Source organism: Salvelinus fontinalis, chromosome 19 (genome assembly GCF_029448725.1).
Source record: "Salvelinus fontinalis isolate EN_2023a chromosome 19, ASM2944872v1, whole genome shotgun sequence".
Lineage (NCBI taxonomy): Eukaryota > Metazoa > Chordata > Actinopteri > Salmoniformes > Salmonidae > Salvelinus > Salvelinus fontinalis.
In genome coordinates, this window is record NC_074683.1 from 12,390,436 (window position 1) to 12,404,467 (window position 14,032).

At 43.7% G+C, this 14,032-nt stretch overlaps 1 protein-coding gene across 3 annotated transcripts in view; it reads right to left on the reverse strand.

Annotated features, from left to right (window-relative positions):
- Positions 1-13,956, reverse strand: part of vil1 (villin 1) — a 30,827-nt gene extending 16,871 nt beyond the window's left edge. Inside the window, exon 1 of one of the 3 annotated variants that reach the window (XM_055870807.1) lies at positions 13,744-13,956. Coding sequence is in view for 1 of the 3 variants with exons in the window: in XM_055870805.1 (XP_055726780.1) it covers positions 6,382-6,434 (53 nt within the window). In the remaining 2 variants the exon portion in view is untranslated. Of the gene's footprint in view, positions 1-6,381; positions 6,456-8,978; positions 9,057-13,743 lie in introns of those variants that run through there. The other 2 variants (XM_055870806.1, XM_055870805.1) reach the window with 2 other exon arrangements.
- Positions 13,957-14,032: the final 76 nt, after the last annotated feature.

Genomic DNA, 14,032 nt, shown 5'->3' on the forward strand with positions numbered 1-14,032 from the left:
GCTCTCGACGCTCATGGCAGGCTGACGGCTCTCGACGCTCATGGCAGGCTGACGGCTCTCGACGCTCATGGCAGGCTGACGGCTCTCGACGCTCATGGCAGGCTGACGGCTCACGACGCTCATGGCAGGCTGACGGCTCTGGCTGCTCATGGCTCTCTGACGGCTCTGGCTGCTCATGGCTCACTGACGGCTCTGGCTGCTCATGGCTCACTGACGGCTCTGGCTGCTCATGGCTCTTTGACGGCTCTGGCTGCTCATGGCTCGCTGGCGGCTCTGGCAGATCCTGTCTGGTTGGCGGCTCTGGCAGATCCTGTCTGGTTGGCGGCTCTGGCAGATCCTGTCTGGTTGGCGGCTCTGGCAGATCCTGTCTGGTTGGCGGCTCTGGCAGATCCTGTCTGGTTGGCGGCTCTAGCGGCTCCTGTCTGGCTGATGGCTCTAGCGGCTCCTGTCTGGCTGACGGCTCTGTAGGCTCATGGCAGACGGGCGGCTTTGCAGGCTCATGGCAGACGGGCGGCTTTGCAGGCTCCTGGCAGACGGATGGCTCAGATGGCGCTGGGGAGACGGATGGCTCAGATGGCGCTGGGGAGACGGATGGCTCAGATGGAGCTGGGGAGACGGATGGCTCTGGCCGGATATGGCGCACTGTAGACCTGGTGCGTGGTGCCGGAACTGGAGGCACCGTGCTAATGATAAGCACCTTCCTACTAGTGCGGGGAGCAGGGACAGGGCACACTGTATTCTCAAAGCCTACTCTATCCCTGATGCGTGGTACCGGCACTGGTGACACCGGGCTGAGGACAAGCACATCAGGATTAGTAGGGGGAGAAGATACAGTGGGTTCAGGGCTCTGGAGACGCACTGGTAGCTTAGTGCGTGGGACCGGAACTGGAGGCACCGGGCTAGATACACGCACTACAGGGAGAGTGCGTGGAGGAGGAACAGGGCTCAGGATACGCACTGGTAGCCTAGTGCGTAGTGTATACACTGTAGGTACTAGGCTGGGGCGGGGAGGTGGTGCCGGAAATACCGGACCGTGGAGGCGTACTGGCTCTCTTGAGCATTGAGCCTGCCCGACCTTACCTGGTTGAATGCTCCCGGTTGCCCAACCAGTGCGGGGAGGTGGAATAACCCGCACCGGCCTATGTAGGCGAACCGGAGAAACCATGCGTAAGGCCGGTGCCATGTATGCCGGCCCGAGGAGACGCACTGGTGACCAGATGCGTTGAGCCGGCCTCATGACACCTGGCTCAATACCCAATCTAGCCCTCCCAGTGCGGGGAGGTGGAATAACCCGCACCGGGCTATGCACTCGTACAGGAGACACCGTGCGCTCTACTGCGTAACACGGCGCCTGCCCGTACTCCCGCTCTCCACGGTGAGCCTGGGAAGTGGGCGCAGGTCTCCTACCTGCCCTTGGCCCACTACCCTTTAGCCCCCCCCCCAAGAAATTTTTGGGAGTTACTCACGGGCTTTTTCGGCTTCCGTGCCAGACGCGTTCCCTCATAGCTCCGGTTCCTCTCTCCGGTAGCCTCCGCTCTCCTCAGTGCCTCCAGCTGTTCCCATGGGAGGCGATCTCTACCAGCTAGGATCTCCTCCCATGTGTAGACACCCTTTCCATCCAGAACATCGTCCCAAGTCCACGAGTCCTGATTATTTGGTCGCTGCTCGTAGTCACACTGCTTGGTTCTGGACATTTGGTGGGTGGTTCTGTTACGATAATCCTCCTCCTCTTCATCAGAAGAGGAGGAGCAGGGATTGAACCAAGGTGCAGCGCGTTGAAATGACATGATGAATTTATTTAACAAGACAAAACGAACTATACTTGAAAATGATACAAAATAACAAAACGAAAGTAGACAGACCTGAACGACGAACTTACATACAACGTGAAGAACGAAATGAACAGGAACAGACTACATGAAATGAACAAGCCGTAAACAGTCCCGTATGGTGCAAACATTGACACAGACACAGGAGACAACCACCCACAAACAAACAGTGAGAAATGCCCTACCTAAATATGACTCTTAATTAGAGACAAACGCAAACCACCTGCCTCTAATCAAGAGCCATACCAGGCAAACCAAAACCAACATAGAAACAGATAACATAGAATGCCCACCCAACCTCACGTCCTGACCAACTAACACACAAAAACTAACATAAATAGGTCAGGAACGTGACAAGAGTATGCCAGACTTTAATGACAAAGTTTGATGACAACATTTTCCCACAAAGGACCGCCGCGACACCTTCACAAGGTGAGTCCAAAAATGTCTTGTATGCTGCTGCATAAATGATGTAATATGCAAGGGAGATATGTATACTGTCGCTAAGAAAGTTATACTAAGTGTATGTAATGTAATACGCTGTTAGTAGCCCATGTGCCTCAACCTAATAATTTGGTCTACTTTCACCAACGCGGTATTGTAGACACATCGTTCGTGGCCGTGTGCTTGTTTGCCAACTTTTTTTTGTATAGCTTTGACAGTGCTACTGATAGTAGTGGTGGCGCTTGGCTTGCACGTGCAAATTCAGCACACACAACATTCTATAATAGAATTGTGTTATTTGACGTTTATTTAACTCGTCAAATAGTGTTATCTTTTTTGACACGCAAAGACCCAAACGGTGTTCAATGTGCCTCACCCTAATAATTTGGTCCATTTTCACCTCTTAATTTCACCTACTGTTCTAACTTGGTGGTGCACATGTACTGTAGCCTATAACCTGTTTTAGAGAAATGTAATCACTGAATTTTGTAAGAGCTTTCATTGTCTGTTTATATGCTCCCTTTATTTATCCTACAGTTCTGACTTGTTGTACTGGGAGTACACTGTAAGAACTGCCCATGTTCTGAATTCTGTCGCTGTACATTCTCAAAGGTGCTGAACAAATAGTTATATTGACGACGTTCGTCGTTGCTTGCTCATCAATGTGTTAATCGGAATTACGGATTGCCTCTTATCCGCTTGTCGTCCCCTTATGCCATATTTTGTATATCTCAATCATCAGGAGAAACCACATTTGTTTAAGCAAGTCAGCTATATCAGCTTAGATTTTTTTAAAGGCAGTAAATGAGGCTGAATGAACTGTTTCGCTGCCAGACAAGGCTCCGTTGAAAGCCAGGTGTAGCAGTGGTAAGGTGTTGGGACTGCTGTTGGGTCTTTGCTATTGGGACAGCTTTATGTAGGCCCTAACAGTTTGTGGGCACCGTTTGTCACTGTTATAGTGCAATTAATGTTTGTTTAGTGTTGTGTTATCATATAATTCCATATAGAATCCCTATTGATTCAATAGGATCTCTGTGGGCCGTAAAGATTTCTCATTTAACTATTAAAATGTATGACCTTTTACTGTGGCATAAACACAACCAGTCTTGATGTTGTCATCTGATTGTCAAACAATCCTTTCAAAGAGTTCCTTTACTAGGCCAACCGCACATGTTCATCCACTCGCAACATATTTCCAGACTCCAAACAGTGGTGAATGGAAAAAGACATCTGTTACACAAAACACCAAAAAGTGTAACGGCATTTGGCAATTGCCATTAGGCCAGGATTTATACAGTACGTCTACTGCTGTCTGCTGCTGTCGGCCACTCATCTCTCCCTGCCTTGGCAAAGTGTGAGTGTCCTTGTCGAACCACATCGCATTTTGGAGCATAGGCTATACTACCCATTTTCAAGTCCATTCGCTCATGTTTCATGTGGTAATGATACATAATAGTGTAATAGCCTACAGTTCTCTTGGCATTTTGCTTTAATAATTTTGTTTTAATCATGTTTTACCGGTATGCCATACCCCCACTATTTATTTTGCCGGCACGCCGTACTGGACCGTACTGCCTTACTTTCACTCCTGGATGTGACCTCAGTAGAGTATTTCCTATCTCAGGTTACAGAATGGTAACGGGAGTATACTGCTCAAGAGTGTCTAAGTCTGTGCTCATTGTACTACATAAAAGGAACAACATATTTTGAAGCCACCCTTGCAGGAGGAGCGTAAACAGCTGCCACAAAGCAGGAAGTGAAAGTCTCAGTACCTCCCAATTGTTACCACAGTCTTGAACACAGCACTCCAATTTTCTGAGTGTCAAAACATATGGTGCCTTACTAGAGTGTGTGCAGTTATACTGCGATATTGGAATATATTGACAGATAGCTGAATGTCAACTTTTCCATCATGGTCTCATGTCTTATTTGTAATGAGGACCTGCCAGAATTTTAACTATATATGTGTCTAACGTGTGCTTCGTTTCGTGGACCATTCCATTGTACAGCGTGCTGTAAATACAGGGATTGACACATTTATGGTTTGATATTTAGTTGGTACATTTGGCTGCTGAGGCGAAGCCAAGTTTTTATGATAATGCTAATATAATTTCTCGATCAATCTAAGGGAGAAGTAGAGAACAGTGGTCTTGTCAAGGAGTTAAACCTTTAGGACTGGTTTCTCGGACACAGAGTAGGCTACTCTTATTCAAATGTCCACTGTGGAAAGGCGATAGTCCCCAACAACATATAGGAACAAAACATCCACTTAACAGAACTATTTGTCCCGATTAATAGAATCGTCATTTAGAGAATAAGAGGGCCAGCTGGAACAGCATACTGTGTGGCTGACTGGATGGCAGGCTGGCTAGTTGCCTGGCTGCTGATAGACCATGGAAGCCCAGTTCAGTTTATGAGCAGTGGACCATAAAGTAATATTGTGCTGTGTTTGCGCTCTGTCTGTGTCTTGTAACCACAGACTCGTCTCCATACGGCTTCTAAACCAAACAGCAGCCATCGCTGAAACAGACTAGCAGGCCTATTACATTGCTTCCTTTGTAGCCTGAGTGTTTGTCAATCAAATAAATGACCCACCCCAACACCCTGGGTAGATTCAATAATAAATATAAGGCTCATAACTACAAAGACCCATGATAGGCTATTTACAGCTTCATCAACTCATTACTGTATAGTTGCTCCATGCTGGTTTCAAATCAAACTTTATTTGTCACATGTGCCGAATACAAGTGTAGGCCTTACAGTGAATTGCTTACTTATAAGCCCTTAACCAACAGTGCAGTTCAAAAAGAGTTAAGAAAAATTTGACCAAATAAACTAAAGTTAAAAATTATAAAAAAGTAAGACGATAAAATAACAATAACAAGGCTTTATACAGGGGTTAACGGTACCGAGTCAATGTGCGGGGCTACAGGTTAGTCAAGGTAATTTGTACATGTAGGTTTGTGTGTGTATATTGTTTAAATGTGTATCACTGCTTAACCTATAGCTTATCTTTCCTTTCTGTTCCCTGCAGTGTGTATGTAGGTCCTCAAAAACACTTTTTCTAATTTGCACATCCAAGCCAAATTCATGACATTGAAAACTATTTGATTTTCGTTGCTGTAAGTTGTCAAATGGAATAAAACCAAGTGAGTGATTGTTCACAAAATGTTCATTTCAAATTGACAATAAGTAAGACTGTTGCGCTCACAATGAGCCTTTCTACTTGTGGAGGAACCGCAGTATAAATGCGTGTTTGCTTATCATAAAACAATAACTTTGAGTCAACTTATCAGCACCATTTTTCCTCCCATAACTGCTGTTCAGAGGTCTGTTGATAGAGTAATACAATAATGATTCATCACAACGACACTTATCTTGCCTGTGTCATGATTGGATAATAGGGCGATTCCATGCCAGCGGGAACGGAAAATATTTTTAGTATCTCAGATTGTACTGGCATAGGAACATCAGTGGGAGGAAGGATGTTTAACATGGTGTTTCAATATGTATCACATGCAATTTCTTTGAAAATCATGATGATATTGGCCTTTTTTAGACCTATACACGTCTCCTGTAAAACCCTATGATCTGTGAACCGTACATGATACAGACAACATCTTGGTGTCATTATACTCCTTATAGTGTTCTCTCAAATATGGAGTATGTCTAGACTCTGTAAAACAAATTTCACATTAATTTATTCAACCTTAGAAATATGAATATTAATATACTACTCTTTTTGATTTTGCTTATTTTTAGACATTTCGTTACTAACAATATACACATTTTCAGACTGGCCTCAATATGTCATTCAATTTTTTTTTCTTCTGTAATCAATATGAAGACATTTGCAGGCAAAAAATGTCACTACTTTAGCTGATAGCTATATATCCGATACATGTTGGGGCCATTTTCCCTAGCTAACCTCCCAAGGTTCCACAATGACCAAGACATAATTTTTCCTTAAATGTCCACATCAATACAGAGCTCATTCCACACAAACACCCATTTGCTCATTCCGCTTAAACTCCCATTTGCTACATCACTTATTTGCGAAACACACAGAAACTGTTTGTTAGCTTGGTACGTTGTACAAAGGACTCACCGGATGTGGAGGGACCAGGAGTGGAGTGGAGAGGACAGGGTGAGATGTGTCATTACCTGCACATCTCACCAACCCGTTTACAGCACCTGAACTTTGTCTTCTCTCTCTCCAACATCTCTCTCTCTAACGCACACACACACATGCACGCACATTACACGCACACTTTTGATTGTCGATTACTTTAGTGACCATATATGGCAGGCAGAGGTGATATGCATACAGGTGTGTGTGCCTTCTCTTATCTAGTTACGAGCGACCTTGTTCCTAGACCCCAGAGTGTGTACCATGTAGTGTACCATGTAAAAAGACCCATGAGCACTGACATGTGAAGTTTATAGGAGCATATCAACTTTGGTGTAAAATGAAGGCTAAGCGTCTATATTTTGGAGTAACTAAGGTATATACATTTTTCAACCATTTCCCATGCTGAAAATTGGGAATAAGCAAATGCTTAGATTTCTGGTCAAATATGGAAAAGGGGTCTTACAATACATCTAGCATAAAAAGTCTTCAAAGGCATTAGAAATACACTACATGACCAAAAGTATGTGGATACCTGCTCGTCGAACATCTCATTCCAAAATCACGGGCATTAATATGGAGTTGGTCCGCCCCTTTGCTGCTATAACAGCCTCCACTATTCTGGGAAGGCTGTCCACTAGATGTTGGAACATTGCTGTGGAGACTTGCTTCCATTCAGCCACAAGAGCATTAGTGAGGTCGGGCGCTGATGTTGGGCGATTAGGCCTGGCTCGCAGTCTGCGTTACAATTCATCCTAAAGGGGTTTGATGGGGTTGAGGTTAGGGCTCTGCGCAGGCCAGTCAAGTTCTTCCACACCGATCTTGACAAACCATTTCTGTATGGACCTCGCTTTGTGCATGGGGGCATTGTCATGCTGAAACAGGAAAGAGCCTTCCCCAAACTGTTGCTACAAAGTTGGAAGCGCAGAATCGTTTAGAATGTCATTGTATGCTGTAGCGTTAAGATTTCCCTTCACTGGAACTATGGGCCCAAACCATTATTCCTCCTCCACCAAACTTTACAGTTGACATGATGCATTGGCGCAGGTAGCGTTCTCCTGGCATCCTCCAAACCCAGATTAATCCTTTGGACGGCCAGATGGTGAAGCGTGATTCATCACTCCACAGTCCAATGGTGGCGAGCTTCACACCACTCCAGCTGACGCTTGGCATTGCGCATGGTGATTTTAGGCTCGGCCATGGAAACACATTTCATAAACCTCCTGCTGAACTATTCTTGTGCTGACGTTGCTTCCAGGGGCAGTTTGGAACTCGGTAGTGAGTGTTTCAGCACTCGGCGGTCCCGTTCTGTGAGCTTGTGTGGCCTACTACTTCGCAGCTGAGCCGCTGTCGCTCCTAGACGTTTCCACTTCACAATAACAGCACTTACAGTTGACCGGGGCAGCTCTAGCAGGACATAAATTTGACGAACTAACTTGTTGGAAAGGTGGCATTCTATGACGGTGGAATATTGAAAGTCAATGAGCTCTTCAGTAAGGCCATTCTACTGCCAATGTTCGTCTATGGAGATTTCATGTCTGTGTGCTCGATTTTATACACCAGTCAGCAACGGGTGTGGCTGAAATAGCCGAATCCACTAATTTCAATCGGTGTCCACATACCTTTGTATATACTGTATAGTGTACATCAAAACACAATAATGTTGTAGTAAGACCCTTGCCAACTAATATCAACATTTATATTTAGTTTTGCAGAAATTATTTGCCTTCTGTAAGTATAAGAAATATTGCCTAGTGTCAAGCCAATGTTTAGAGATGGGGGTGCCAAGACATTTATTTTATCCCCGTGCTACTGACGACTATTTTTGTCCGCTCATACAGGTGTAATAAAGGCCCATATACATCATTTTTGTTGTTGTTGATATTTGTAAAATTGTGTTTTGTAATTTTTTAAATTCTGATTTATCAGGGGGAACTGCAGCTCCCTCAGCACCACTACTTCCCACCGCTATGAATTCTCACATAGGAACTTCATTGGGAGGAAGCATCACACATTGTGTATCGAAAATCATGAGGAAATTGGCAATTGTAGGCCTTTTTTAGACCTATACATGCCTCCTGTAAAACCCTATGATCTGTCAACCATGCAGACAACATCTCGGTGTCATTATACTCCTTATAGTGTTCTCTCAAATATGGAGTATGTCTAGATTCTGTAATGCAAATTTCCCATTCATTAAATGAAGGAGTATAATGACATTTAAAATATTAATATCTCAATACTACCCTTTTTGATTTGGCTTATTTTAGACATATAGTTGTAACAATATACTGTTCAAACAAATCCCATTTCCGTTCAAATAAACGTATCTCCTATAACCAATATCAATACATTTGCAGGCAGACATTTTTACTACTTTAGCTGATATCTACATCTGATAGGTCCATTTTCCCTGGCTAACCTCCCATGGTTCCACAGTGACCAAGACATAATTTGTCCTTAATTGTCCACATCAATAGAGCTCATGCCGCATAAATGCCCATTTTCTACATGACGTCTTTGCGAAAACACACAGAAACCGACTGTTAGCTTGTTACTTTGTACAAAGGACTCACCTGATGTGGAGGGAACAGGAGTGGAGAGGAGAGGGTGAGATGTGTCAGGATCTAGCAGGCAGCAGCAGACTACCTGTACATCTCACCACGCAATTTACAGCACCTGAACTTTGCGCTCTCTCTCCCTTTCTCCCTCCCTCCATATATGGTAAGTGAGAGGTGATATGCATACAGGTGTGTGCCTTCTCTTATCTAGTGACGAGCGACCTTGTTCCTAGACCCCATTTCCATGTAAAAAGCTTATTGGACCACATCAAATAGGATCACAAAAACTTTACCATAAAACCACATATCTTTAAGATATTTTCCAATTCTTTCCCTCATTTTACTGATAACAATTCGTTTTTTAATTTATTAACGCATTAAAACATTTAATTCTGTTACCAAATCGGTAACAGAATGATAGAAAAATTAGGAGCAGAATAGCTGCATGAATTGGCTACAATGAGAATTCATAGTAGTCACAAACCACAGTTGTGTCCAGTGCTACTGTCCTCCCTTCCACTGGCATACTGTTATGTTCAGCTCATAACAGTTATGTTCAGCTCATAACTGTTTTCTTTCTCTTCCTGTCATCTGGTGGTCAAAGCAAATGTGAAAACAGTCTGGACAACCCCTCCCAGTTAATGTCACCTCTCCCGGCTCTTACTGACACCTACCCATGAGCCCCCTCTCTATCCTTGTACTGTAACCAGCCCTCTCACCCACTGAGCAGCGACCGACACCAGACATCAATGGATGTTGAAAAGTGGTTGACATTTTGTCAAGTAGAGTAGAAGTCAGTACAATACAGAACAGTACAGAACACTAAAGTAAAGTTTAGTACAGTACAGTCAGGTCAGAACACTGACCCCTCTCATCGAAGCCACGAAGTTCAAGGCCGACCTTGGTACTGCAGGTATTCTTTGCAGAAAACAGGATTCCCCGTTATAGTGAATTGGAAAATGTCAATCTTTGTGTAAAAAATATATGTATATTTAGAAGACAATCTCGGAAGCAATAATTGCTTCTATTACAGCAGATGTATGTCCTCGAACGGATTATTTTAAAATCGCACACAGAAGAAGTTAGGATAGTTTAGTTGCTAATGGCAGCCTGCAGTACTCTGGTCTGCCTTCAACTTGAGATATTCAATGAGAAGGGGCAGCACTGAGCTAGCCTGCAACGTCACTTCTTGGAGTAGCTCAAACTGTGCATGTTATGCATCCATGAAACACCACCTTATCTGACATCCTTGGCTTCAAATGCTGAATTGAGTCTTCACATAGGAATGAAGGATGTCACGTGATCGATGGCTTCGTCCATTCATAAACAGTCATTGAGTACCTTAGAGCACACTAGAGTAGAGTACAGTATAATTGACTGTATTGTACTGTACTGTACTATATTGTACTGTACTGTACTGAACTCCACTTTACTGTGCTGTACTGGGATGTCCAAACTTGTGAAACATAGTCTATGATTGGTAGAGATTTGGTCTGGTCTGGACCAACCAAATGTGGTCTTGTTTGGGGGCAGAGCTCATTAGAATAATAGCTAGTGTGTAGAATCATACCCAAACATGCAAAGGAGGATATTAAAGTTTTCTACCTTTGTGTACCCACTCAGGATACATAACCATGAAGAGAATTATGCATTTCTGTATAGTACAATTTGGGGACCCATGATGTCAGTCTGTACCGGATGTTAAACCACTTTTCTTACTGTACTTCAATTAGAATATGTATATATATATTTTTTTTACTCGAGGTGTCATATCATAGCTGACACCCCGTTCTTAATTCAAAGTAGATATAACAGAGTTTTTCAAAAACGTGGTCACAAAAACTGAGGGAGATTTTACCTACATTCTGTTACCAAGATTCACTCCTGCACAGTTCTTCGAGTAAATGTGTTTTTGTCAAAATGTCAGTGGAAATTGTTAAAAGTCGTCCTTGTGCATATAGTTGTATAGTTTAACTTTGCAATCAATGTTTTGTGTTTGGCGTACTTTTAAAGTGAAACATTGGAGTCTCATTGTCATTCTGTTTCTGTGGAATTGTCCTTGGTCTATAGATGTCTTATTGTGTTTGGCCTCCTCAGGTTCCCTTGTGGTACTTCCTTTCCCTCCTGCCCTTATTGTGTATTTGGAGAATATACATTTAGCCTAACACTTAATTTTATGGTACAGACAATTACCAGGTATTTACAGTGCACTCGGAAAGTAGTAAGACCCCTTGACTTTTTTGACATTTTGTTACGTTACAGCCTTATTCTAAAATGGATTAAATTGTTCAATCTACACACAATACCCCATAATGACAAAGCAAAAACAGGGTGTAGAAATGTTAGCAAATTTATTAAAAATAAAACATTTAAATATCATATTTACATAAGTATTCAGATCCTTTACTCAGTACTTTGTTGAAGCACCTTTGGCAGCAATTAAAGCCTCGAGTCTTCTTGGGTATGACGCTACATCCTTGGCACACGTGTATTTGGGGAGTTTCTCCCATTCTTCTCTGCAGATCCTCTCCAGCTCTGTCAGGTTGGATAGGGAGTGTCGCTGCACAGCTATTTTCAGGTCTCTCCAGAGATGTTCGATCGGGTTCAAGTCTGGGCTCTGGCTGTGCCACTCAAGGACATTCAGAGACGTGTCCCGAAGCCACTCCTGCGTTGTCTTGGCTGTGTGCTTATGGTCGTTGTCCTGTAGGAAGGTGAACCTTCACCCCAGTCTGAGGTCCTGAGCGCTCTGGAACAGGTTTTCATAAAGGATCCCTCTGTACTTTGCTCCGTTCATCTTTCCCTCGATCCTGACTAGTCTCCCTGCCTCTGAAAAACATCCTCACAGCATGATGCTGCCACCACCATGCCTCACCGTAGGGATGGTGCCAGGTTTACTCCAGACGTGAATCTTTGCATTCAGGCCAAAGAGTTCAATCTCGGTTTCATCAGACCAGAGAATCTTGAATCTTGCCTTTCCAAATCATGTCCAATAAATTTAATTAATTTAATTTAAGTGGGACTCCAATCAAGTTGTAGAAACATCTCAAGGATGATCAATGGAAACAGGATGCAACTGAGCTCAATATCAAGTCTCATAGCAAAGGGTCTGAATGATTATGTAAATAAGTTAAAATAATTTTTAAAAACTGTCTCGCTTTGTCATTATGGGGTATTGTGTGTAGATTGATGAGGATTTTTATTTATTTAATCCATTTTAGAATAAGGCTGTAATTCAACAAAATTTAGGAAAAGTCAAGGGGTCTGAATACTTTCCGAATGCACTGTATATGGAAATTATTGTTAATTGCACGGTAAGGTCTTGTGTTGAATTCTTTGAAGAAAGTACTAGATGTGCATATTTTTAGAACACAATTGCATGGTGAATACCACAGAGAGCTAGATGTATTGTGTTTGAGTGGGCTTTGGTCATCAATTACTTTCAAACTGAACCTGATGCATCACTTAAGTTTATATTCAGTAACAATGAAGTTGCATGGTGGTTTTGTTTTTTTGTCAGTAGGGGTTGTTTCTATGTAGTAGGGGTCTGTCTGTGGATTTAGGCAGTAAAGGGAAGCAAAATACAGATTATCCTGTATGTGCTATTTTTCCTCTTTTGGTAACTTGTATTATGGTTGTCTATAGGTTGTTGTATGTGTTCTCTTTCCTCTGTTGGTTTTATATTGGTTTTCTGTAGGTTGTAGTTGTACTTGTGCCACATTGTACTGGTTTAACCTCAGCCAGAGCTCTCTGGATAATAGTCTGGAGATTAAAAGCTCCCTGATTTTCAGATTAAGTGAATTCTACCAACACTCAAGCCAAAATCTTGGAATGCACAAATGATTAACTCTCGCAGTTCCTCACAGCTTTGAAATGACCTGTAATTTCACGCACACACACACAGTTTGAACTACAGCTGAACCCGAATGCAGGCCATTACTGAAGCCTTCTCTTTATCACGGAGGCCCCATCCCTAAGCCACCCACTCTCTTCTCTAATGTCCTGCCTCCTCGTTCACTGGCCTCTTTGTCTATCCACTGTCCAGAGGATCGGACCACTATGGCCTCACTTGGTGATATTTGGACCACCATGTCAAATGACGAATGGGTGGGCTCTTCAGAGAAATTCAGAGTGCTTCACCAAGCTAAACAGACCATTCAAATTTGGCGAATGCTAAGTGGGAGATGTGTTGGTATAGTAGGGAGCTGTTTGTTCCACTAATGGTTCAGACTTTTGTTCCCTTGAAGTCATGCAGCAACTCAACATAGGAGCCCCTGAGAAACCTTGCTGGTTAGAGAGGAGAGACGGCATGGGAAAATTCAGAGCAGGCAGGTTACCAAAAGACCTCTATGGACAAACAGTAGACACAACACATAAACAATGCAAGCAGGGCCATACGTACGATGCGCATCCCCTCAGCTTTATAATGACCTGTAATTGCATACACGTCACACACACACCCACACATACAGATACACAACATAGAAACAATGCAAGCAGGGCAACACAAACAGTGCACACATGCACACAGGCTTCCAGAAACAGACATACTTATACATTCATGCAAACGCACACACGACACACGTACACCTGCTCACTCCTGACAACTCTGAAACCATTGTCAGCCCTAAGGAAGGGTTTTACACCAGCTCTCGCTCAGCTGGCTCACTAAACAACCCTCTCACGAAATGAAAGCCTGTTCACACCTGCGCCATGCACCACAACCCCCTACAAACACAAGAAAATAAACAACGAACATTCACCCATCAAAAAGAAAACCTACCTCAGTCAGGTGAAGGGCGTGCTTCTCCTTGACAGAGTCAGTGCATCAGGGTCTCTCACACTCTCTCTCTCTTCCACCTGCTGCTTGTGCCAGTGAACTTCAGCCCCTTCTGTACAGCCACTCCCTCCAGCTCCTCCAACTCATTAACCAGCCCCTTGGTGCTGCGGTGGTGGTGGTGCCTGGAAGTGCTTGGAAGGAGATAAAGAGAGCCTGCACCTCAGAGCTGCTTCCCTCATTGACTGGCTGCCACTGGTTGCTCCTCTTCCGGGCTGCATGGGCTGGCGGACTC